We start from the raw sequence: 26,961 nt of genomic DNA on the forward strand, positions 1-26,961 counted from the left end.
CTCACCGCAACTAGAGAAAGCCCGTGCGCAGCAACGAAGACACAATGCAGCCAAAAATAAATAAATAAATTTATAAAATAAAAAAAAAGTCTCATCACAAGGAGAAAATTTTTTTTCTTTTTATTTTATCTATATGAGGTGGTGGATGTTAACTAAACCTATTGTGGTAATCATTTCACAGCGTATGTAATTCAAATGATCATGTTGTAGCGTTAAACCTATACAGTGATGTATGCCAATTATTTCTCAATAAAAACGGGGAAAATGGGTAAAAAAGACTACAGACTACACAATACATGATTTCATTTATCGGAAACCCTACAAAAGGCAAAATGGTAGTGGTAGAAAAACAGATCAGTGGTTGCCTGGAACCAGTGGTCAGGGGAGGGGGTCGACTTCCAAAGGACATGAACAAACTTTATAGGATGAGGGAACTGTTCTGTATCCTCACTGTGGTGGTGGTTATACAAATGTATAACCAAATGAACAGTGACCAAAACTAATCAACCTGTAGGCTTAAAATCGGGAAATTTTAGTATATTTAAATTATACTTCACTGAATATGAAAAAAATTTTTTAATTAGTCCAATTTCTTAGTAAACTGGAGTTCTAATTAAAAAAAAAAAAAAAACAGCAGCTCTCTAGTTTCTCTAGAGAAAAATTTGCCAGTGTGATACCCAGAAAGTACTTATAATCCTGGCTGCCTGCTTTCTGGAAGCATGGCAGGAAATAGGTCCAGGGAAATCCCAGTTAAGTGTGCAGAGTTTTACTTTTTCTGTACTGTTTTCAGTCTCATCATTAACCCAGTTGTGCATGGTGTTCCCAAGTCCAGAACTTATCAAGTTTGGTTTTTCCAGAGAACAAACCTCTAATCTCTTGCTTGCAAAAAGGTAGTCATGAGGTAGGAAAGACTACAGGAGATAGGAAAGGACCCTGGAGGTCTCACCACTGCCTCTCTAGACTTACAGCTAGTTCTCATTTTTAGCCCCCCTTTTCCTCCTATACAGGACTTGGGCCTCTGAGTCCTGAGCCTTTCTGGGTTTACAGGGCAAGCTGTTACCTTTTCAAATCATTTTTATCCCAGTGTAGCTTCTCATCTTCTGTCATTTTCTGCTATTCTTCCTTCTGTTTTCCATCTTTCTGAATTTTCTTGGCCTGCTACTGTCTCCCCTCCCTTTCTCCCCACCTCGTTTTCGACTTTTACCTTTTAAAAATTCCTTTCCTTTAATTGAGGGAGAGTTGCTGGGGACTGAGTTTGTATGGCTGAATTTGGCTTAAGTTAAATACAGTATTAAATGAGTTAAATACCCATATTCAACTTGCAGAATTCTGCATACCTAAATATTAGAGTCAGCAAAAGAATCCACTTACAATCAGTAAGAAATTTCAATTAGTTCTGAAACTGAAAACAAAAGTTGACTTTTAATGAAAACTCAATTATTTGTAGGTGAACGCTTCACAAACTGTAGAAAATAATATTGTTCTGGGTCTGAAGACCCCTTTAGTATGATTTCAAATCTAGTCATACTACATTAAAAAAAATTAAAATATAAATTTTTAAAAATTTGTCTGAACCCTTCAACTTAATACTGTCACACATAATAACCTGAGTTCAGGCAAGTCATGGCAAAGTGAGTGTATGACATTAATTGCAGTATTTAAAGAATGCTTGGCTATGATGGGTGTCAGTTTGGGTGAAGTAGATTATTTTGTGCTGAAAAGGGACAATTTGTTCATTCAAAAACAGAAGACTATAGTTAACAAATAGAGCTTTTGATTCTTGCTGACTTAATTATAAGGTAGTGTTTCATCATCTCCTACATAGTGGTTTTAGGCATTAGAAAATGCCTTCTTTGAATACCTTTCAAGTGAACACTAATGCTTTACATGACTCTGGCTTTTGCCAGACAGTTCGAATTAGTGCTATCCTCAGTCTCTCAGGAGCACAAAACAGAGCCAAGCCCCAACAACATTTTAAAAAATAAGTGCAAAATTATGCAGCAGCAAGCAAAACTTCCCCAGGTGGAATGTGTGCCCTGCTTATTAACCATTTCTAACATGCGGGATGCCAAAAGGCAGTCCATGGACGTATGCCTAGACTTGCCCATTAGTACTAATAGAGTTACAAAGAAAACAGATGAAGCGCTGATCTTAAATTAGAACTGCCTCATCATATAAAAAGCCATTGTTTGCGCCAGTATATCCAGGTGTCAGATGAATTATAAATGCTAGATCACAGTTTCATAATAGCAACATCTGGCAGATTTTTTGTTGCTTCTAAAAGAAATTGGCTTAGCTCAAATGATATCATTACAGGATGCTTCCTTTTCTTAAAATAGTTGAACCAAATTCAGAAGGAAAATACATCCAAATACAAAAAAAAATTTTTTTTTTTTTTTTTACCTAAAATTCCTTTTTAAAATATAATACTAGGGCTTCCCTGGTGGCGCAGTGGTTGAGAATCTGCCTGCCAAGGCAGGGGACACGGGTTCGAGCCCTGGCCTGGGAAGATCCCACATGCCGCGGAGCGACGAGGCCCGTGAGCCACAATTACTGAGCCTGCGCGTCTGGAGCCTGTGCTCCGCAACAAGAGAGACCACGACAGTGAGAGGCCCGCGCACCGCGATGAAGAGTGGCCTCCACTTGCCACAACTAGAGAAAGCCCTCGCACAGAAACGAAGACCCAACACAGCCATAAATTAATTAATTAATTAATTTAAAAAAATATATATATATATATATATATAACACTAAGGGCTTCCCTGATGGCACAGTGGTTAAGAATCTGCCTGCCAACGCAGGGGACACGGGTTCGAGCCCTCCTCTGGGAAGATTCCACATGCTGCGGGGCAACTAAGCCCGTGCGCCACAACTGAGCCTGTGCTCTAGAGCCCGCGAGCCACAACTACTGAGCCCACGTGCCACAACTACTGAAGCCCACGCGTCTAGAGCCCGTGCTCCGCAACAAGAGAAGCCACCGCAATGAGAAGCCCGTGCACCACAACGAAGAGTAGCCCCCACTCGCCGCAACTAGAGAAAGCCCGTGCACAGCAACAAAAAACCAAACTCAGCCAAAAATAAATAAATAGATAAATAAAATTTAAAAAAAATATATATATATAATACTAAGGGAAAAGATATGTATAATATGAATGAAAGCATGACGTATACGAAAGCATCTCCTTTATTCCAGCATTAGAGTAAATCTTTGAGTGAGTCTTAGAACTTCCTCATTATTTCCTACTTTGAGAAAAGCAAGTAACAGTTATAACTTTGCCTTTGAAGTTTATTCAAATTGTAAATTGACTCACTCTGGTCTGGCTTTGTGGTATGATTCTCCTTACAGTTACCCTATGCCAGCACTATGCTAGGTCCTATTCCAAAGAGAAAACCTATTTGCCTTTTAAAGATATGAGCTTTCCCTGTGAGTGCATGTGTGAGGAGCTAAGTCGCCCTCACATAGGTCTATTACTCTAAAATTTATCCATGCATATTGGCAAAATAACCGCAGTTAATTGATTCATGGTGTATTCAAGAGTTTCTGGTGTCTGCCTGCTTCCCAGTCAACTGAAAACTGGCAAAAATTGACACACTCCAAGCTGATTTATAACCAAGCAACTTCACATTAAAGCTTTTAATATTTGAGCCCATAAAGTAAGTCTGAGTTTGCCTATCAGTTTCATTTACTAATTTTTGATCTTTAACAAATTATTCAGCCTCTCTGTGCTTCAATTTCTTTATATATGTATGTATCTCAGAAAGATTAAAAATCTTATGTAAAGTGATTGGCACAGTACAGAAGGTACACAATTAATGCTTATTAAATCTTAATCTGTGAAATAACAAAAACTAGTATTAGCTACCTGTTTTTCTAGGGTGTGTCTAACATACCCATAATTTTTAAAATGTTGATACCATTAAATATAGGGTCTCTTGTAGCTTAATAGTTCTAATTCCTGAAAGCAAAATCCAATTTTAACTTATTATATTTTATTCCCAAAATGTTGATCTTTCCTGGGATTTGAGTCATAGCTTATTTTTATGGGCCTTTAAATTTTACAAAGTGCTTAATGGCATATGGGCAAAAAATAAGACCCTATAAATTCATATTTCTCCAAATTCCATTTCAGATTCTCTTCCTATAAATAAGTGAAATTGGCAGATTTTACTCCATAATGGAAAACAAAACCAAAATGCCTCAAACAGCTTAGTCTTAGTATTTTAAATCTGTATATTTTTTCTCTTCATCAAGATAAATGCAAAATTATTTTGAACAACAGAATCCAGATGATGGCTAAAAGAGGCCTAAAACTCTGTTCATCAGCATATTTGGGGAAATGCTCACATAGAATTAATTTATAGGCTGAGATGCCTGTCATTCCCAATTCTACATAATACAATAAGGCTAAATTTATTTGAAACAGACTTGCCTTTAGGCCCCCCAGATATTGTGGCCAAGAATAAGGAAAACTAATGAAACCAAAAGCTTTTGTTTGAAAAGATCAATAAAATTAATAAACCTCTAGCCAGACTGAGCAAAGAAAAGACACAAATTACCAGTATTAGAAATGAGAATGATAACATCCCTACAGATTCTACAGATATTAAAAGGACCATAAAGGAATACTGTGAACAGTTTTGCATCAATAAAATTAAAAATTTAGTTGAAATGGACAAATGCCTTAAAAGACACAAACTACCCCACTCAAGAAGAAATACATAACATGAATACACCTATGTCTATTATGGAAATTGAAATTGTAGTTAAAATCTTTCCACACTGTAAACTTCAGGCCTAGGTGGCTTCACTGGTAAATTCTACCAAGTATTTAAGGAAGAAATAATAGCAGTTCTACAAAAACTCTAACAGAAAATTTAAGCAAAGGGAGTACTTCCCAACTCAGTCTATGAGGCCAGCATTACCCAACTCTGACAAAGACAGGAAAAGAAAACTATAGATCAGTATCCCTGATGATCATAGATTCAAATTTTCTAAACAAAATTTCAGCAAATCAAATTCAACAATATATTTAAAAGGTAATATACCATGGTCAAATGGGGTTTATTCCATGAATGCAGTCAGTTTCACATTTGAAATCAATCAATGTAACTCACCATATTAAGGAACTTAAAAAAAACCATACATCATCTCAATAGATGCAGAAAAAGCATTTGACAAAATATAATATCCATTCCTTTTGAAAATTCTCAGGAATCTTCTCAAACTAAAAATAGTATCTATTTTAAAAAAAAGTACAGCTAACATCATACTTAATAGTGAAAGACTGAACACTTTCCCCCTAAGATCAGGAACAAGACGTGAATGCCTGCTTCACCACCTCTATTCAACATTGTACTAAAGGTCATAGCCATGCAATAAGGCAAGAAAATAGTAATAATAAAGACATTCACGGGACTTCCCTGGTGGTCCAGTGGGTAAGACTCCACGCTCCCAATGCAGGGGGCCCAGGTTTGATTCCTGGTCGGGGAACTAGATCCCGCATGCCGCAACTAAGAGTCTGCATGCCACAACTAAGAAGTCCGCATGCCACAACTAAGAGTCCACATGCCACAATGAAGATCCCTCGTGCCGCAACTAAGACCTGGCACAGCCAAAATTAATTTTTTTTAATTAAATCAAATTGAACATTTGGGGGAAAAAATTAAATGATTTCAAAAAGACATCCACGTTAGAAAGGAAGAAGTAAATCTATCTTTTTTTATTTTATTTTATTTATTTATTTATTTATTTATTTATTTATGGCTGTGTTGGGTCTTCGTTTCTGTGCGAGGGCTTTCTCTAGTTGCGGCAAGCGGGGGCCACTCTTCATCGCGGTGCGCGGGCCTCTCACTGTTGCGGCCTCTCTTGTTGCGGAGCACAGGCTCCAGACGCGCAGGTTCAGTAATGTGGCTCACAGGCCTAGTCGCTCCGCGGCATGTGGGATCTTCCCAGACCAGGGCTTGAACCCGTGTCCCCTGAATTGGCAGGCAGATTCTCAACCACTGCGCCACCAGGGAAGCCCCAAGTAAAACTATCTTTATTCACAAACAACATGATTGTCTATGGAATCTATCCCCCCCCCCAAAAAAAAGAAAAACAGCTACTAGAATAAATGAGTTTAGCAAGGCTGCAGAATACATGCTCAGTATACAAAAATCAATACTAGCAATAAACCATTGGAAAACTGAAACTTAAAAATCATTACCATTTACAACAGTATCAAAAAACATGAAAGAAATCTAGCAAAATACATTAAAGACCTGGACACTGAAACTATAAAACATTACTAAGAGAAATTAAAGACCTAAATAAATCAAGAAATACCTGTTGTTCATGGATCAGAAAACTCAATGTTGTTAAGACGTCAGTCTCCCCAAATTAATCTCAAGATTCAGTGTAATCACAATAAAACTCCTAGGAGGCTATTTTTTAGAAATTGGCAAACTTATTCTAAAATCCATATGGAAATGCAAAGGATCTAGAATAGCCAAAACAACTTTGAAAAAGAACAAAAGTGGAGGACTAGCACTATCTGATTTTATTATAAAGGTAGAGTAATCAAGACAGTGTGATAATTGGTACAAAGATAGACAAATAGATCAATGGAATAGAAGACAGTCCAGAAATAGTTCCATACATATATGATATATGGACAACTGATTTTTGACAAAGATACAAAAGTAATAGGTAGAAATATGATGTTACTTATTTGTGGAATCTAAAATGATACAAATAACTTATTTACAAAGCAGAAATGGACTCACAGACCTAGAAAACAAATTTATGGTTACCAAAAGGCAAACGGGATGGGGAGGGATAAATTAAGAGTTTGGGATTAGCAGATACAAACTACTACATTTAAAATAGATAAAAAACAAGGTCCTACTGTATATATAGCACAGGGAACTGTGTTCAATGTCCTGTAATAAACCATAATATATATATATATATATATAAAAAACTGAACCACTTTGCCGTACACCAGAAACTAATACAACATTGAAAATCAGCTATATTTCAATAAAAAATTTTTAATTTAAAAAATTTAAAGCAATAGGTAGAGAAAGACTAGTCTTTTCAACAAATGGTACCAGACAGTTGGATTTCCAGATGCAAAAAAAAATTAACTTTGACCCATACCTTGAATCAATATAAAAATTAATTCAAAAGGGATCATAGATCTTAAATGTAAGATCTACTATAAAACCTCTAGAAGAAAACATAGGAAGAAATCCTTGTGATCTTGGGTTATTAGGCAAGGATATCTTAGATTCAACACCAAAAGCATCATCCATAAAAGAAAAAATTGATAAATTAGACTTCGTCAAAACTAAAACCTTTTGTTCTTCAAAAATCACTGTTAAGAAAATGAAAAGACAAATCACAGAGTGGGAGAAAACATTTGCAAATCATGTGTGCGGGAGGACTCGTATCCAGAATATATAAAGAATTCTCAAAACAATATATAAGAAACAACCAACCTATTTTTTTTAATGGCAAAACATGTATACTGACTTCATCAAAGATATATAGGTGAAAAATTAGCACATTAAGATACTTGACATCATTTATCATTAGGAAATGCAACTTAAAATCAAAATAAAAGGGCTTCCCTGGTGGCGCAGGGGTTGAGAGTCTGCCTGCCAATGCGGGGGACACGGGTTCGAGCCCTGGTCTGGGAGGATCCCACATGCCGTGGAGCAACTAGGCCCATGAGCCACAGTTACTGAGCCTGCGCATCTGGAGCCTGTGCTCCACAACAAGAGAGGCCGCGATAGTGAGAGGGCTGCGCACCACGATGAAGAGTGGCCCCTGCTTGCCGCAACTAGAGAAAGCCCTCGCACAGAAACGGAGACCCAGCACAGCCATAAATTAAAAAAATTAAAAAAATTTTAAAAAGCCAGACCCTTAGCTCTTTTTAGGAGGGGTTATATTTAAAAAAAAAAAAATCAAAATAAGATATTACTAAATACCTATTTTAATGACTAAAATTTTAAAACTGACCACCCCAAGTGTTAGCAAGGATGTGGAAGAACTGGAACTTTCTAACACTGCTGGTGGGAATATAAAATTATACCATTGTTTGAGAAAACAGTTCTTAAAAACTTAAACATACCTACCTACCAGATGATTCAGCATTCCATTTCTAGGCAGTTACGCAAGAGAAATGATGTCCTTATGCCCATAAAAAGACTCATACATAACTGTTCACAACATTATATGTAATAACCAAAAATCTAGAAGCAACTCAATGTCCATCCACAGGTGAATGAATAAACAAATTGTGGTATATCCATGCAGTAGAATACTACTTAGCTGTAGAAAGGAATTTACTACTGCTAACCCAACAACATGGATGGATCTCAAATAATTATGCTTAGTGAAAGAAGGCACGCAAAAAAAGAGTACATACTTATGATTCCATTTATATAAAGTTCTAGTAAATGCAAATTAATCTGTAATGACAAAAAGCAAATCAGTCATTGCTTGCAGAGGAGGGTGCAGGAAGATGCAAAAGGAGCACAAGGAAACTTTTGGGAGTTATGGATGATATGTTCACTATGTCGATTGTGGTGATGATTTCACAGATGTGTGGAGATGTCAGAAGGTATCAAATTGTACACTTTAAATATATGCAGCTTATTGTATGTCAATTATACCTCATTAAAGTTGTTAAAAAAAAAATCCTGCGTCTAACAAACCTCTAAACTCTCATGCATTCCCTGTAATAAGTTCTTAGAGGCAGTGTCTTTGGCCTGATCCCATTTCATCTATTAAAACAATACTTAACAGGAGAAGGAAGCACGTGGATTGTGCCTAGTGGAGACCACTGTGGCAGGATACAGCAGAAGAGGCCAGGTGTCCCATTGACAAGGAAGAAAAAAAGCCAATTAACTGGACAAATTGAGTCCCTGGGATGTAGGACTAAATGGTGGAGAAAGCACCAGATTTTGTCTTGTGAATACGATCAGGTCTTTGTTTCTCATTATAGTAAAAAAAAACATTTCAGAAAATCCCTTGTATTTCTTAATGTCGGATTCCAAATGTGGTTATCTAGGCATTAATCAACTCAGCATTTGATTCAGGTCAATTTGATTTTTTTTTTTTCATTGAAGAAATTTTCATATGCTTGTTGCTTAAACTGTTGCTACACAGTAAAAAAAAGAAAAGAAAAACAAATTGTTCAGCATCTTCTCTTCCACTTCCAACAGACCTGATAACTAACTCCAGTATGGGGACAGACTGGTTTTTTTTCCCCAAGCAGTTAGCAACTGCAGGTGCCATTGTGGCACACAGATGCAGACACACTGCTGCCCCCAAGCTCTCGCACCTTGATGTTTTCTAAGCACCAATTCCAATTCAAGCAAGGCTAGTGCCAGCGGCCTTGGAGAAGTCTCTAGCCTTTCTAACGTAATTGTGGAGTGCAGGGTTTGTGGTGAGGCCAGTCACTCAGTACAGTGGCCTATGAAAGCATTTTTCCACTTGTAGAGGAGTTTTGCTTCCAGTCCTAGCATCTGATCTCCCTGAAATGCCTGTAAGTTCAACTTAAGGTCATATTCATTATCATTTCCATTCTACTTTACCTCAGAAGTGGGTCATTAAAATTATATTCCTAAGCATATTAAATATCAGAATAATCAAGGAAAGATACAGTTATGTGTGAGGCAAGTGGTTTTTATGGAGAACAGTCATTGAGAGAAATGTTTTGTTATTCTAGAGCTTTGTTTAATAAGTTTTTAAAAGAGTTTTTAGAACTGTCATGGACTGGGTCAGTGGAAATAGCCCTGAACTCTTCTTCCCCTGGACACAGTGAGCCAAGGGTCTGGCCTGTGATTACTGAGGTTTATTCCAAGGGCTGTGGGGGCAAAGTTGTTCTTGGAGCTCACCCTGCCCAAGCACATTGCAGATTCTCCTCCCTGAGATTCTCAGATTGGTAGAGAACCAAGTTCTATCCTCTTGGACCTGTCTCCTTCTTCTGTCCCACCACCCACAATCCAGGTCACCCCCCTCCATCATGTGCGCACCAGCCCCTTGAGGTGGTGCTACTGATTCTGAACCAGGAACCCAGGCTAAAGAGTTTAAGTTCTAAAACCTGGAATATGGCGCACAACCTCGCTATTCAGAGCCACGTCCCAGTTGTCTCATGGAGAGCGTTCCTGTCCTGGGGAGACCAGAACCAACTGGAAGGGCAGTGGCTCAGGTCAAGAAAGCAGGTCCACAGTATACACACCCATTGCTTAAGAGTCAAACTCTGTTTTTTGTTTTTGTTTTTGTTTTTAATTTTATTTTATTTATTTATGGCTGTGTTGGGTCTTCGTTTCTGTGCGAGGGCTTTCTCTAGTTGCGGCAAGCGGGGGCCACTCTTCATCGCGGTGCGCGGGCCTCTCACTATCGCGGCCTCTCCCGTTGCGGAGCACAGGCTCCAGACGCGCAGGCTCAGTAATTGTGGCTCACGGGCCCAGCCGCTCCGCGGCATGTGGGATCTTCCCACCCCAGGGCTTGAACCCGTGTCCCCTGCATTGGCAGACGGATTCTCAACCACTGCGCCACCAGGAGAGCCCCCAAACTCTGTTTTAATACATCTTCTTAACATCCATTTTATGTTGTATTACTTATGATCTAAAATTTTAGTTCAATGTAAAAGCCAGAAAAAATGTTATAAGAAAAAAAACCTTTAATATCACAGAAAACTAGGTTTCTAATCAGATGATAAACATTGATAAAATCACTGATATCCAGATCATGACTTTAAATTCCCACTGATCTGTTGGGTAATCAACATACTGCACACATGTCTGCTCTGTTTGGCTGACCAAGTGTTGGTCTACATTGCCAAATTAAAACATGGAGAGGAAAGCTGGCTTTTAGACAGCCTGCCTGCAGTATTCATTTGAAACAGCTTTTAAGTAAATACAATTATGATTGGAACTTATCTCAACCAAGCAAAATTCTCTAATTGGTCATGAGAGAGTGAGCAATCCAAAGGTGAGATTGCGGGGTGGACTGGGGAGCGTCACAAGGTCATCAGCCTATCTTCTGCCAACATGAGACGGCTCCATGGAGTCTGCGTACAGGGTGCCTAAAGCACGCTATAGCTCAGTGACCGTTCCGGACCCTGCCTTGCTCCCACCCTCCCATGTCATTCCCTCATCCTTCTTCCTCTCCCAGTGACCTCACTAAGTTACTGATGGAAAATTAAGGTTAAAAGGCATAAGCTCCTACCCCTTCCCTTGGCACTTGAACATACCTTTCTTTTTATCTACTCTTCTGTCCCTCCTCATTTTTAAGGCTGTTCCCTGTTTCTGGACCCTTAGCCTCATTCATTCTTGCTTTCCCAGGGTCTTACTCTCTTAGTTATCAGCTCTTTCTCCACAGTTTATTCTCTCTCTATTGGCGCCTTCTACATTGCCCTCAGACAGTCACACATTTCTTTAGTCAGGAAAACGTCTCTTGCTCTCGCCCCAAACCACCACCTTCTCTTCTCATTCCTGTCACTGCCAAACTTCTGTAAGTATAATTTTTCTTATTGTATTACACACTATTACACCACAAATGCCTAGAAACAAGAACCACAACTTATGATAATTTGTATATCAAGTATCTAGCACAGTATAAAGTAGTGAATGAGGCACAGACCGAGGAGCCTAACAAGCCAGGGTTCAAATTTGGGCTCACTAGTTGCTGTGAATGACCTTGGGTAAATTATTTAATCTTGCTCATCTTCAGCTTCCTCATTTGTAAAGCGGGGGAGGGGAGGGTAATAATTGTCATCTTCAGAGGATCTGAATAGACATTTTTCCAAAGACATACAAATGGCCAAAGGTACATGAAAAAGTGTTCATCACTCACTAATCATCAGGAAAATACAAATCGAAACCACAATGAGACATCACTTCACACCTGTTAGAATAGCTGTTATCAAAAAGACAAGAGGTAACAAGTGTTGGTGAGGATGTGGAGAAAAGGGAACCCTTGTTGGGAATGTAAATTGGTGTAGCCACTATGGAAAACAATATGGAGGTCCCTCAAAAAGTTAAAAATAGAACTACCGTATGACCCAGCAGTCCCACTTCTGGATATATCAGAGGGAATGAAATCATTATTTCAAAGAGATATCTGTACTTCCACATTCATTGCAGCATTATTCACGATAGCCAAGAAGTGGAAATAATGTAAGTGTCCATCTACAGATGAATGGATAAAGAAAATGTTATATATATATATAAACATGAGAAATTCATTCAGTCATGAGAAAAAAGGAAATCCTGCCATTTGCAACAATGCGGATGGAATCTGAGGGCATTATGCTAAGTGAAATAAGTCAGAGAAAGATAAATACTGTATGATCTCACTTATAGGTAGAATCTAAAAAAGCCTTACTCATAGAAACAGAGTAGAATGGTGGTTACCAGGGGCTGGAGGCAGGGGGATGGAGAGATGTTCGTCTTCCAGGTATAAGAGGAATAAGTTCTGGAGATCCAGTGTACACCATGGCGACTATAGTTAACAATACTGCATTCTATACTTGAAAGTTGCTAAGAGAGTAGATCTTAAATGTTCTCACCACCACCAAAAAAAAAAAAAGTAATTGTATGAGGTTATGGAGGTGTTAACTAACCCTCTTGTGATAATCATTTCACAATAGATATGTGTATTAAATCATCACACTGTACACCTTAAACTTACACAATGTTATATGTCAGTTATATCTCAATGAAGCCGGAAAAAAAATAATGCCTATCTTGCAGTGTTGTTATGGAGATTATATGAGATTATGTTTATAAAAAAACCCCTAGCATGGTGTCTGGCAAAAGGCTGGTTCCTTTCCAACTTCCACTCATGGTAGGGATTCAGTTGACTGAGTGACCAAATGGTCTCCTGCATATTTCAGGTCAGCACTCAGTGGCATGGCATCCACTTTTTGTTCCATTTGATTCTTATTCTTTTCTTTGCCTTGTGTGTTTCAGGTTCACAACCAGTATCCAACTGAGTTTGAATTCAATCCCTATTACTTAAAGTTCTTGGCTTTCCACTATGTGTCTAATCGCTTTAAAACATTTCTCCTGGATTCAGACTATGAAAGATTAGAGCACGGTACGTGTTTGCATGCCCTTGTTCCGTCTTTCTTGTTAGTTTTATGTTTTTAATTAAAGACACTAATAAAATAACCACCCCCAAGTGTGGCAAGGCCACTTTAAGGTTTTACTCTACAAACTACGAAAGTAGAATGGACATGAATGAGTGAGATTATGTGCTGTGTTAGCTCTTAGGGGCTGCAAGTGGTCATCATGTAGCACCTTTGAAAAGTTAAATCTGCTTATTACTATTTTATTATCTCCAAGCAGTATCACTGTTTGTGGAGAAACACTTGACTCATAGTTTTTCCAACCCTGGTACACTCTGGTAGGTAAGCTGCCTGCCCCTGGAAGCAGTTTGTATAGCAGTTACGGCCATGGGCTCTGGAGCAAACAGAATAGTTAAATTTCAACACTGCCAGTTACCAGCCAAGTACCTTGGACAGGTTAGGTACCTCTCTGAGTTTCCTCATCTTTAAAATGAGGATAATAATATCACCCACCCCTTTGGGCCAGGATGATCACATTAGGAAATATTTGTAAATTTCTTAGCACAGTTGCTAGCACAAAGTAAGAACCCAGTAAATTTTAGACATCACCACTGTTATTAACATTTTTAATAGCAGTAATAGTTGTAAAGTGTAGATTCTCAAAAGCCAGTCAGCCCCTGTGAAAACGTTTCCCCAAGGGGACTTTTACATTCTTACTTTTGCTGTTTTTATAGGGAGGGGGAAAGGGGGATACACATGAGTATTTTTGTTAAGAAGACAAGTAAATAAAGAAAATCAGTATATTATATATACTATTTATTTTCAGTATATTATATATACCTGAATATTCATAAAGAAGACTCTCTTAATGGCTGAAAATATTTACTAATGTTCTCAGTTTAAAATATGAAAGCAAAGAAATACTGCTTTTCAGTGCATGCTATTAAAATTATCTAGTATGATATTTCATACTTTTGGTAAAGGAGACAGCACTGGTGAGACCATTTCCTTTCCTGTTTGTACTTCCAGACCTTTGTTGACTCATAAAATTGTCATTCCACACATCATAATCAGAAACCTTAATTTTTTAAGCACCCGTGTGTTGGGAAGACATTAAGTAGAGCTGGTTACAGTGGACATTAGAGTCACTTGGAGAACTTTTTAAAATGACTGATGTCTGGGGCCCATCCTCAGAGATTCTGATTTAATGGGTCTGAGGTGAGACCTAGGCACTGGGATTTTTTTAAGCCCTTTTTTTTAATGAGTGGCCAGGGTTGAGAGCTACTCTTCTGCACTCTACAGTTGAAAGGTAGAGAAGAAATATTAATTAGTCTTGGGGGCCCCTCATATTATAGGATTTTGTGCAGCCTTGGGCATGAGACCTTCTTTTATGATAAATAAAATGCTTGTTGACTTTTGACTGAATCTTTTCATTCAAAGCAAGACAGCACTACTACGAGAGGCACCCTTCCTGGCCTTTTAAAGAAACACCTCCTGCCTCACCCTAACACATCTTCCTCTCTATTAAAAATAAAGTGGGCTCATGTGAGTAACAGATTGACTGTTGGAAAGGTACAAATATAGTACCTGAAGTGCCCCCCCTAAATTCAGCTTTTGTTTTTAACTCATCCAAGGATACGGACCACATCCTTCTGACATCCAAAGTCTCCATGACCATGATTTGTGGTATATATAAACTACCAAAGAAAACACTTTAAATAGCTTCATAATAAACAGCCAACAACTTACAAAAGAAACATAAAATTATGTTTTTAACTGAGTTTCATCAAATCATTTTCCTTCCATTTTCTCTTGAAAAATGTGTAGAATGTCTCCTGGCATGGACCTCTGTGAATCTAGATATAGATGTGCGATGTCGATTGGAAGGGAGTCATGCTGTCCTGCTAAATGCTTGGGAAAACTTTATCCCAGGTTTTCCTTCCATTTGGATTTGTTTCCATATAGCTATGAAGTCCATTCCTATCTTTAGCTTTGCAGTCATTTTCTAAGGCTTCTGCACGTGTGCTGCTGTTTCTAGAGCCGTGTAAAATATTCCATTTTTCATCTGCTACATGCATCATATTTTTAGGCAAACTGTTGATTTATTTGACTTTTGTTTTGCTGATTTTTCTTTTTTGGGGGGGGATTTACAGGAACTTTATTTGATGATAAAGGAGACAAGCATGCCAAAAGAGGAATTTGTATTTGGGAGTGTATCGATAGAATGCACAAGAGGAGTCCCATTTTCTTTAATTATTTATATTCACCAGTGGAAATAGAGGTACAGAAAGAAAGCATTTATGTTTCATTTTTGGAATATTTTGTGTTAAAGTTTTCCTTACTTTTTGAGCATATATAAGCTGTTTAAGCGTTTTATAAACATTTGACTAGGTTTCATACTAGAAGCTATTTAAAAGTTGATACACTATGGGTTTAGGTTATGATGGAATGGAGACTGATACCAAATTCTTGACCACAAAAATTAGGAGCTGGCCCCCCAAGCATAGAAAGGATAACTTCAAGAAAGTCAGAGCAAGTCAACTTTCCCTGGGAAGAAAGAACAAACAAAACTTGAAACCTTAGCAGGTCATGTAAGCAGAAAAGATTTCCCTAGCAGATAAGATTTCCCTAAGTCCATTTGTACCAAAGCCATGGAAGAACCCCTATGAGAAGCAGGGATGTTTGGAGCCCAGCCCAAGAAGGATGACCTCTCAGGGACAGCCATCCTCTGCCATGCATGTCTGCATGAAATAGGCTCTGCAGTGGAGTAGACCACCTTACTCAGGGGCAAGAAGGCCTGGCCCTGGGCCCCATGTAATAGGACCTCACCCTGGCCTTTCTCCAGATGCACCCTTCTCATGAAGTGAGGTGTATGAGAAACCAAGGGTACACGCTTGGATGCCTCTCCTTCACCTAGACCATGCTCTGGCACTTCAAGATTCCTTGCCCAAATTCAAGTTACTCACCAGACCACTTCCCCAAGCCTGTTCCCCAAGCCAGTAAATGTATCCCTAAGCCAAAAGGGCAGCTAAGGAGTAGCTCTTTGGACAGGGAGCAGACAAGAGTTTAGCTGCATGGGCTGGGGTATATACACATGTTCATAAGAGACCCTCAGAATATAGGACAGAGCTGGGTCAAGAGAAGCAGGGCTTTAGGCCAAGAACTGGGAGCTGGGACCAGCTTCCCCAGTGCCACGACTTCCTGGTGTAGAATTCCCAGAAGTCCAAGAATTCTCAATTGGAGCCTGGCCTTCTAGGTCATTAGGAAGTTATATTTGACAAGGTAGGAGCATAGAACATATTTTATCTAATAGTTATATTGATGTATAATGTTTAAATATATAGATATATGGTATTTGAACCTCTATTCATACTTTTTCCCTGGACCCTGCAATGTTAGGGGCTGGCCTGCCAGTAAGCTTGGGGCACTTTGGGGTCAAGATGAAACTATATTTCAGAATTTTCTTTATACAGGCCCTGAAGCCCAATGTAAACGTTTCCAGCCTCAAGAAGTGGGATTACTATGTAGAGGAGACCCTTTCCACAGGGCCTTCATATGACTGGACAATGCTGACCCCTAAGCAGTTCCCCTCCGAAGACTCTGACCTGGCCAGAGGAGCTGGGCCCCAGAGCCAGAGGAGAACAGTGTGGCCATGCTATGATGATGTCAGCTGTGCTCAGCCCGATGCTCTCACCAGCCTTGTCAGTGTAAGTCAGCCGTGTGTAGACACACTCCTAGGGCACCAGGGGACCTGGAGGCACATGAGGCCTCAGGAACTGAGCTTAGTTAAGACTGGTTCACCAGCTCCTGGACATAGCTCTCCTTACTTTGGGTTAGCATTATAGCTAGCACTGCAGGAGTATGAGGACACCAGATTTGCTCCCATGGATCAGTGGGGAACCAGGCTCAGGTACTGGCAAAGAGTCTCAGTAAAAGTGAGCTTTTCAGCGTTAGAAGGAAGCATTCGAGCAAATGGAGCAATTTGCAGCTTCGCAGCTGTTTTAGCTGGCCAAGCAGCCTGAGTCAGGCCTGGGTTATGGCTTTTGTGGGTGCCTTACTTCCTCTGGTCAGAGAAGTGTGGGTAGCTGATGGCCTGATGGGAGCACTGCCAACCATCTTCTACAAGGAATATTCTGGAGTGAAGCCATCCTGGCAGTAGCTACCCTGATGAGAACAGCAGCCCTGAGGAAAGGGTTTGAGCCCAGATGTGGGCCAAGCAGTTCCTGAAGAGCCTTCTCCGTCCAGTTTCCTGACCAGGAGGGAGCATGCTTCAGTGAAAGCACTGTCACAGAGGCTGCCGCTCTGCTCTCCAGCTTCCCTGTCTGAAGGAAGCTCCAGTCCTTGGGCATTTCTTGGTTCGTTCTTTCTACATCTGGTTTGAATCATCAGAGTTGAGGGGTTCCTCTGTCAAGGACAGACTTCTCATATACCTCAGCTATGACAGTTTGGACACCGGCCCAGTGCTTGACCTTTTGCTGTGGCCATCAGATGTCCTATGGGCTGGCCAAGGGTGAAGGTGTTTGGGATATTTATTTCATCTCTCTATTTAAGCCATCTGTACAAAAAGGCCCAGTTACAGATCCTAATAAATCATCTTTGCCACAATGCATCACACCAGCTAGAGTTCCCACCTCTATTCCTGGCTTGGGAGACTTCTGAGGCCCCATGCTTACCATGGTTTTTCACTGCCCTCTGGCCATGCTGTTCATCTAGTACAGAGGGGGTGTGGCTCTGGGGAACATCCTGATTTCTATGAAATACTTATCTGTCAGAAAACTTTTAATTACTTTGCAGGAAATTGAAAGACTGGAGCATAAATTGAACCAAACACCTGAGAAGTGGCAGCAGCTATGGGAACGGGTAACTGTGGACCTTAAAGAAGAGCCCAGAGCAGACCGTGTGAGTTGGCAAAGCCCTTTGAAGAGCTACTTCTGAGCTCCTGGAGGGCGCTAGGTCAGGTGGGGCCTCTGCCACAGGTAATTCAGGAGGTTTATGGCCAAAGGGGGGAGGGTCATGCCCTGAGGGTCCAGGGCAGAAAGCTCCAGATGACTGGGTACTTCCTGAGTGTCTCGCTTTACCACAGTGACATAATACTTATGTTCCAGGGCCCCGTATCCAGGGGAAATTACTGGGTTCTTTTCTATCTCAGCGCCTCTGTGGTTTCAGCTGATCTACCACATGAGGGAGGAGGGGAATGCCAAGACCTTGTTTGTGCCAGAGAAATAATCAGAGAAAATGAAATGTTTTAAATGAGCAAACTATGCTGCTTTCTGTTGTTCACACCCCCTTTTTGTTTCTGAATTAAGAAACATTTATCGTAAAGATATTTTAAAACCAAATACTCTGTTTTCTGCTTCTCACAGCCCCTTCACCTGTGGTATGTGGAAGGGCTGTGCTGAGCACCATCTACACTTTGCATCTGTTAACCCACAGTGAGGGGGCGGCGTCTCAGCTCAGGCACGCTGGGACAGGCTCAGGTCACACAGCCGATACGTGGGGCGGCCACCAGTCAAAGCCACACCAGACTGACTCCAAGTGCAACAGAAGGGAAGTTAGGACAGATGAGTGTTCTGAAGAGCACTTCAGGAAAGGAGAGGTCGGCAGGGTCAGATGTCACAGAGGAGTCAAGGAGAAGGGAGTGTAGAAGAAAGCCTCCAATGTGGTAAGAAGGGGTCCTTGGGGTGCCTTCTCTTGCCTTCAGATGGCAACTCAGGAGTTGTTATCAGACAGGCCACAGGTAGGTGATGTCTTACTGCTTTTTTTCTCAGAAGAATAAAATAGTTTCTTAATTTTTTTTCTGATTATGAAAGTGAGATATGTGTATTCCTTTAAATGAGACAATACACAGAAAGTTATGAAATAGACAGAAATCACCCAAAATTTATAACCTAGAAATAAACCACTATGCCATCAAACTTGTTTTATAATTCTAAAGACACATATAAAAGGGATTTACGGGCTTCCCTGGTGGCGCAGTGGTTGAGAATCTGCCTGCCAATGCAGGGGACACGGGTTCGAGCCCTGGTCTGGGAAGATCCCACATGCCGCGGAGCAACTCGGCCCGTGAGCCACAATTACTGAGCCTGCGCGTCTGGAGCCTGTGCTCGGCAACGAGAGGCCGCGATAGTGAGAGGCCCGCGCACCGCGATGAAGAGTGGCCCCCGCACCGCGATGAAGAGTGGCCCCTGCTTGCCACAACTAGAGAAAGCCCTCGCACAGAAACGAAGACCCAACACAGCCATACATACATACATAAATAAAAAGAATGTAAGCAGACAAGAATAGCATTAAAAAAAAAAAAGAATCCATTGAGTTATTTTTTAAAAAAAAAAAAGGGATTTACTATACATGCAGTTTTAAAAACCTGCATTTTTTTTTTTTTTACTTAATATGTGGCATACATGGCCTTCAGTTTGTCACTGTATGTAAATCGGCATCATTTTTAATGGCTGTCTAGAAGTCCATTGTATGGAAATACCTTTTTTTTTTTTAAGCAGTCGCATAATGATAGACATTTAAGTGGTTTCTAGTTTTCTGCTAGTTTCCTAAAAAACTCCAGGATAAACATCTTTTTATATATATTTTACACATACATATATACGGTCCAGTTTTTTCCTCGAGGTAAATTTTTAGAAGTGAAATTATCGGATCAGTTGCTTAAAGTCTTTGGAAAGCTTTCCTAGCTCCTGTTCTGTCTTTTTCAGCCCCAGAGACACCCTTTGGGCTCCCCAGGAATTGTGTCTACCAACCTCCCTTCCTATCAGAAGAGGTCTCTGCTGCATCTCCCGGACAGCAGCATGGGGGAGGAGCAGAGCGCCAGCATCTCCCCATCCAACGGAGTGGATCGGAGAGCAGCCACGCTGTACAGCCAGTACACGTCCAAGAATGATGAAAACAGGTTGACGTTGCTGAGCCCTGCCGGGTGTAGTGAAAAGGCTCTCCCCCACCCTGCCCTCGGCCACACCGCGGGCCCTTTAATAAGCTAGGCCTGTGCCGTGCCGCCTTCTGTAAACTCAAAATGGATCCGCTTTAATCCTTTGTTTCTGTTTTAAATGCATTAGATGGTTCTTGGAAGAGGAAAAGTCAAAATTACAACTAAAATAATTCCAAGAGGTTGTAGTTATTTGTGGCGGGTCCTGACTGCTGTTGTCTCATGTCTGCCAGATCTCTTGAGGGAATATGTGTCAGTGAGCACTTTTTCAGGGGCAAACTTCAGAAATCCAGCGCACGCTAGCTCAAGCAGAAAGGAATTTACTCACATAAATTGGGAAGGCCAAGGATGTGCCAGTTTCTCGCACAGCATCTTCAGGCTTCTGTTGTTTGCCAGCTCTGCTTTCTCCTATGGGCTGCATCTACCCCAACATGGTATAAAAAATGGCTACTGAGAGCTCCAAACCTCACAAGTTTGGTAATTCCAGCAGAAAGAGGCAGCCCTTCCCCAAAGGTCTAATAGAAAAATTCTAGGGGGAGCTCTGATTGATCTTTTTTGGATCATCTGGGAGAAATAGGGGCTTGACCAACAAAAACAACAGATATCCCCTTTACAGCACTTTTTAAATGAAAAATCAAATTAACTGCTATGTCATCATTACTTCTAGGTCCTTTGAGGGAACGCTCTACAAAAGAGGGGCTTTGCTGAAAGGTTGGAAGCCCCGCTGGTTCGTTTTGGATGTAACGAAACATCAGGTAATAAATACCATCACAGCCTATAGGAATCACTTCTCCCTAGGCTAGGCTTGGTCCCCGGCTGTTGTGTGACTCTCAGCAGAAAGGCACAGCCTTCATGTACTGAATGCTTTCCTAAGGCCTCTCATATGCTGCCTGAGGCTCCTCCATGGACCCAGTGAGGAGCAGTAGCCCTGAGACTGAGCGCAGCAGCCTGCTGAGAGAGTGCAGGTGTGTGCAGGCAGAGGCAGTGACTGCTGAGCCCAGAGCATTAGGAGCAATAGAACTCTGCCTTTTAATGCTCATGTTCTCTCCTGCTGCCTGCTCTTAAAGCCCAGGCCAAGAGAGGACCTGAGGTTTTCAGCTTGTTGCATACCACATGCACATACAGAACCCATGCCTGTGAATACTCCCCAGAATACAGATTACCTTCATCTTTGCAGCATAACGCATCCATTCAAAATCGAGGGTGTTCATTTATTCAACAAACATTTATTGAACATTTTCTCTGTGCCCATCACTGTACTTGGTCCTAAAGAAGGCATCATTATCCCTCAAAGGTGACAGCAACAGAGGATGGAGGGAGCCCTGCAATAGGCAGAAGGGGATGTGCCCACCCAAGCCTGAAATCCACAGTGGGCAAGTACTAGACTGGACCTCCCAGACCACGCTGGGAAGCCTTTTCCCCACTGCTAGGTTCTTTGCTGTGGCTGTAGCACCCAGCACGATCCTGAGTGTCAGAATCTTTGCTCCAGTGACCTTGGTTGCGGTGGAACCCAGCCCTTCTGCACCCTTCACTAGTGAGAGTCGCATGGCCTCCCACGTTCTGACCACAGACCTCACTCTACCTTGGACCTGACCAGTCAGCCTTGAGCAGCTTCTCAATGCATTCATGTCCAACATGGAGTCTGTTCAGAAAGACACGGACTGTTAGGCCAGTACAGTGCTCTCGCTGGACCTGCATCTAGATGGCTCCTGACAGATGGACACTTTGCACGGGGACCCCCTTTCCCTCTGCTCAAGGAGTTTCATAAAGGTTACACAGAATCTTTGTGGAAGAATATAGAGAAGTTTTTACAGATATGCAATGGAAGCCCTTTTTAGGGGGCTGGACTTTAAACAACATTGTCTCTGAAACCATAGAGCCTACACTGTGTAGAAAAGTTCCATTAAATCACTAAATATAACAGGAGAATGTCATAATTTTTCTATAATTTACAATTACATCAAATTACATCTGCATTCTTGCCAGTCTTTTAGATTTCTTTAACACGAAAGGTATATGGTTTTTCTGTTTAGTCCTACTCATACTATGCCTGAAGGGAGAGGCAGAGAAAAGTCTGAGGCCAGAACCGCAGAGATGGAGGCGCCAAACACATTGCTGCCATGTAGATTATACAGAGTGAAGTCCAGACTAATTTAGTTAGAGCGATGTCCAGTCCTTACACACAGTAACCACTCAATCAAATGTTGAGGTATTTATTGTTTTTCAAAAGTCATTTTATATCTACATGCTATTTGGAAACTTGCTTTTTAAATATAAGATAGCTTGAACATATTTTCCTACCAGTTCATAATAGATCTTATCATTTTTGAAATGTTGTATAGAATTCCATATTATTGATGTACCATCATTTAATTAACCAATACCCTATTGACAGATATCTTTTCAATTGTTAGCTAATAAAGGCAGTGCTGAAGGAAACCTCTTTATAGGTGTGTCTTTGCATGCTTGTGGGAGTCTTTCTGTAGGATAAATTTCTAGAGGTGGGAAAGGTGTATCAATAGGTATAAACATTTTAAATTTTAGTTCATATTGTCAAATTGTCCTCTAAAAGGCTTCTGACTAATTATATCCCCACTAACAGTGTTTGAGAATACCTAGTGCCTTCCCTTCAACCTGAATATTGTCAGCCATTTTAATATTTCTTAATCTAAGTGAAAAGTGAAATCTCATTGATTTCATTTACTTTTCTTTGATCAGTTAGGTTGTTCATCTTCTCAGATGTTTATAGGTCACTCACATTTCTTCTGCGACTTGCCTGTTGAAATCCTTTGACCATTTTTCTATTAGGTTGTTTATCTTTTTCTTCTCAATTCTAGGAATTCGGTATATATTCTAAACAGTAACCCTTTTTTATATGTTACATATATATTTTTTTTTTACAGTTGTTAGTTGACTTTTTCTATGTGTAATACATTTATTTGTTCAAATTTCAAAAAATATGTCTTTTTCCGCCTTTCTCCCAGCTGTCTAATTCCTCTCCCTAGAAGCAACCAGCGTTTTTAATTTCTTGTCTATTCTTCCAGGCATAGTTTAGCAAGATGTGGGAAAGTATTCAAATACATTTTGAAAAGCCATGCTGTTTTCCCTTTCTGTGTCTCTTATACCCCATGTATCTTTTTGGTTCCAGCTGCGATACTATGACTCGGGTGAGGACACAAGCTGTAAAGGCCACATTGATCTGGCTGAGGTAGAAATGGTCATCCCTGCTGGCCCCAGCATGGGAGCCCCAAAGCACACGAGTGACAAGGCTTTCTTTGATGTAAGTCGATCTTGTCTTTTCCTGGCTCTGTTTGCACATGATCCCTTACAATCCATCCACCTCCAAGAATCATGGGGCCTCAGAGCAATTGGTGCTAACTGCACATGGGTCACAGACCCACCCCGGCTGTGGGAATTGCTACAGAACTTGAACCCAGCACTCTTCATCCCCAAACCTGACCTCTCCCTGCTGTCCACATGTCTCAGAAAGGCTGCACAGCGCTTTGCACAAAAGACTCCTTTAAAAGGTATCCAACTACACGTGGAAGCAGATGAACTCCTTGTTAAATACTGTTAGTTATTCACTCACCACCTACTGTCGAGAACAGATATTACTTCCCTTTGTATCCATTGATCTTCATGCTTGATCATCCACAAAAAAACATCCTTAGTCACACATGATGTCTGTCTGCCCTAACATCTTCAGCAGTCCTTAGGTGGGCCTTGGGGCATTTTATGGGCCACATGATAGGGGACTTATCTAATCCCCAGAGCCAAGCAGGACTTCGTATGGAACACAGGTCATACTCTAGGGCCCTGCTCAGTCTATGAAGCCATTTCCCTGACTCTGGGCTGCCAGTGTGGCCCCAACTGAAGACTTAGAGAAGGGGATGGAAAGGGGACATGAAAGCCAACCCCATCGTGGTGTGGATGAAGCTCGGCCTTCCTGGCGCCTGTGCTGCACTGGTGCAGTGCGTGGGCGGGGCCAGAGACTCCAGCCATTCCTGACCCTCTTCCTCAGTCAAGGAAGGCCCCGGAAAGATGCAAAGTCAGGCTTTCCTAGTGTGTCTCTCTTCTCTGCCAGGCCCTTCTGTTGACATCCCCCTTGACTTTGGGGGCCAGGAAAGTATAATGACTCTAAAGGCAATGACAGTATGATAGTGGGGGGCAGAGAAAATAACAGAGGTTCTGGGGCAGAACGGAAAGGGAAGGTCACAGGGATTTATTTGCACACTTGCCCAAAGCCATAGACTAGCCCTGCCCTTCATCTCTGGTTCTCGTCATTTGATTTTATAGCTCAAGACCAGCAAACGTGTGTATAACTTCTGTGCCCAGGATGGACAGAGTGCCCAGCAGTGGGTGGACAGGATCCAGAGCTGTATCTCTGACGCCTGATGCCCATGGTCAACCCAACAGAAGAGGGAGGAGGGGCTTGTGCTGCCAGACAGGAAAAAAGTGTGTGAGTCCTTGAGGAGCTGACAGCTTCCTGCTGGTTCTGATGAGTCATCCCAGGGCCTAAGGTTCTCCTACCCAGACTTACCCATTCCCCTCTTTTAGCAGTTGCTAAGTCTGCTTAGCCTGAATGGATGTGTTACACAGGTCTGGTCAAGAGCCCTAGGCCCTCCCTGTATCTTGCACTAGGTTGTTCTAACAGGGTCTTCATGGTTAGGGATCAGAAGAATGCTTCCTGAGCCGACTGTCACCCATCCCCTAGGCAAAGTGGCTACCACCTACCTGGGTCCTTCTTCATGAAAGATAAATCCTTTTTGTTCTCCAAGGTCCTAATATCCTTGGAGAGCTTTCTGACAAGCAAAAATCAAAATCCTATCTTAATCCTAAAAGACTATCTTCCATTCTGCATAGAACAGGTTTTCCATCAAAGGCTCCTATTCTTACTGCCTGACCTTAGAGATGCTCAGTTCTCTGGTGCTGTCAAAGGTGCTTCCGTGATACCTGCTCGACCATTGGGGTTCACAGCAAGACCATCAGTGCTCAGTGGCAGGCAAAGAGGGGCACATAAGACTATCCTGATGGAAAAAGACTGTCCAGAGAATGATGCAGTAATCACCAGGCCAATGCAGGAAAATACTGTTTCCAAAACACTGAATTTTCTAGGCCAGAGGTGCCCTGAGGACGCAGGACTTTGTGTTCCCACGTATTCTTCTGCTCCCCGACAGCTTCTTACACAGAATAACATGCAGAACGCTGAATGCACTAACTCACAAAACAGACACTTGCACTGAACTAATAAAGTGAAGATGTTTGAGAGACAGAAGCCAGCTGTTTATGACCACACGACCCCTATGACAACGGCTGTGTAAACCGAGGTCGCACTGTGGCGTGACTGGATACCCAAACGGCACCTCTGCACATGAACAGTAGGGACTTGTTTGGTCTTTAGGTTTTCTTTACTTTTGATAGCCTGTGTTTGTTCAGCTTAAGACACCAGGATTGCTGTTTCTCACGGCGCACAGAAACAGCTTTTCTGCAACGGCCGCTGCGGTTGGCTGGAGTCGTAGGTAGCTAGATCATTACATTTGTTTTGAAATGTTAATATGTTAAATACCAAACTAATATTTCAAAAATATGTATATATGAGTTCTTATATCCTTGTTTTTCAGATAGTCTGCTTATAATTTAATATAAAATTAACTGATTCATTCATAAAATTTCAGTAGTGAAATGGTTCCCTTTTTAAAAAGCCACTTTGTAGATTAAAAATAAATCAGATTTTCAAATTTAAAATTATCTACACACTAGAAAATAGAATTGTGTTAATATATAAGAAATTGGGGGATGATAAGAATGAAGGGTTTTTCTATCATTTTCATTTTATAAATTGCCACCTGTGAAAATGGTTTTTGCACATTATTTGTATTTTTCTTTGTACATGAAATAATTTTTTGTACTCTGTAAAGTATGGAGCCTGTTGTACCCTCAGCTATTTGAGACTTTACACAGTGCTTCTTTTGTAACTGGATTCTTGTAACTTTCATGAAGGCGCTACATGCCTTGCATTCACTAACCACCTTGAATTAAATTTATTTCTTAAGGAAAAGCATCCCTCATTTACTGAAATAAAGTTCACTGTGCATTGCTTAGTACTCAGAAGGCAACGTTTATGAGTCATACGTGGGACTAAAAGTTCAAGGGTAAAATGCAGCGTAACCCATTTCTTGCCTTGGTTCTCTTAATGTCATCACTGCCCTTTGCTCAGAAAGTAACCAGAGACACTGGACATGCTGGCCTGAGCTTCTGGGTTCTGGAAGCACTGCTGCAGAGTTTAGGTAAGAGACCTGAGGCCGCCACCCCCACCCTGAGCCTCCAGTGAGCTGTGTGAAATTGGTTAAGTCCTTTACCTCTTCCCGGTCGCAGTTTCACCACCTGTGGCATATGGCAATTTGTGAGAACTTTAGGCAGGAGAAATTTAACTCTAGTTTGGAAGGAGGTTTTTCTGCTTCAGGAAGTAGTTAAACAGCACAGATGAAGGATCAGTGCTGTCCGTTCTGGACAACACTTGCTCTAGATAAGCCCTTGGAGTTTCCCTTGGGGACTCTGACTACATCTCGAATGGAGCCAGCAGAATGCAGGTTCTCCTCAGGGCTGAACCTCTAAGTCTCGACACCCAGGAGCCCTCCGTGAGGGGGACCCCCAGGGTGAGGCAGTGGCATCCCCCTCTTGAGCCTTCAGATCTCCTCAGTCTAGAGGGCTCGTGTGACCCAGGCCAGGGCCCTCAGGCCTTCATTAGCCCCAGGCCTCTCTTCTTAATGGCTGGCCCTGGGACCTGCCATTCTGTCCTACTGTGTCCCTGACATTCAGTAAGGGGGGAAACAGCTGGGACTGGGAGTTGAGCACAAGTGTCAGGACGCCCTTCATTCCTCCCGTCTTAGCTGTGACGGGGAGAAGGGCACTAGGTTCCAAGGAAGAAAGACTGGGGCCTGGTGCCCCTGCCCCCGCGGCTCC

General features: G+C 41.4%; 1 protein-coding gene across 9 annotated transcripts in view; it reads left to right on the plus strand.

The window, feature by feature from the left end:
• SBF2 (SET binding factor 2) overlaps window positions 1-26,102 on the plus strand; it is a 468,341-nt gene extending 442,239 nt beyond the window's left edge. For 8 of the 9 annotated variants that reach the window (XM_082341363.1, XM_082341361.1, XM_082341350.1 and 5 more), the window contains 8 exons: window positions 12,970-13,096; window positions 15,221-15,348; window positions 16,541-16,774; window positions 17,862-17,966; window positions 19,772-19,965; window positions 20,666-20,753; window positions 23,147-23,278; window positions 24,295-26,102. In XM_082341363.1, the coding sequence (XP_082197489.1) occupies window positions 12,970-13,096; window positions 15,221-15,348; window positions 16,541-16,774; window positions 17,862-17,966; window positions 19,772-19,965; window positions 20,666-20,753; window positions 23,147-23,278; window positions 24,295-24,393 (1,107 nt within the window). In that variant the 3' untranslated portion in view covers window positions 24,394-26,102. The remainder of the gene's footprint in view (window positions 1-12,969; window positions 13,097-15,220; window positions 15,349-16,540; window positions 16,775-17,861; window positions 17,967-19,771; window positions 19,966-20,665; window positions 20,754-23,146; window positions 23,279-24,294) is intronic. The other variant, XM_082341365.1, reaches the window with a different exon arrangement.
• The last annotated feature ends 859 nt before the right edge of the window (window positions 26,103-26,961 follow it).

The sequence above is a fragment of the Balaenoptera borealis genome (genome assembly GCF_965194805.1).
Source record: "Balaenoptera borealis genome assembly, chromosome: 11".
In the NCBI taxonomy this organism is placed as follows: Eukaryota; Metazoa; Chordata; class Mammalia; order Artiodactyla; family Balaenopteridae; genus Balaenoptera; species Balaenoptera borealis.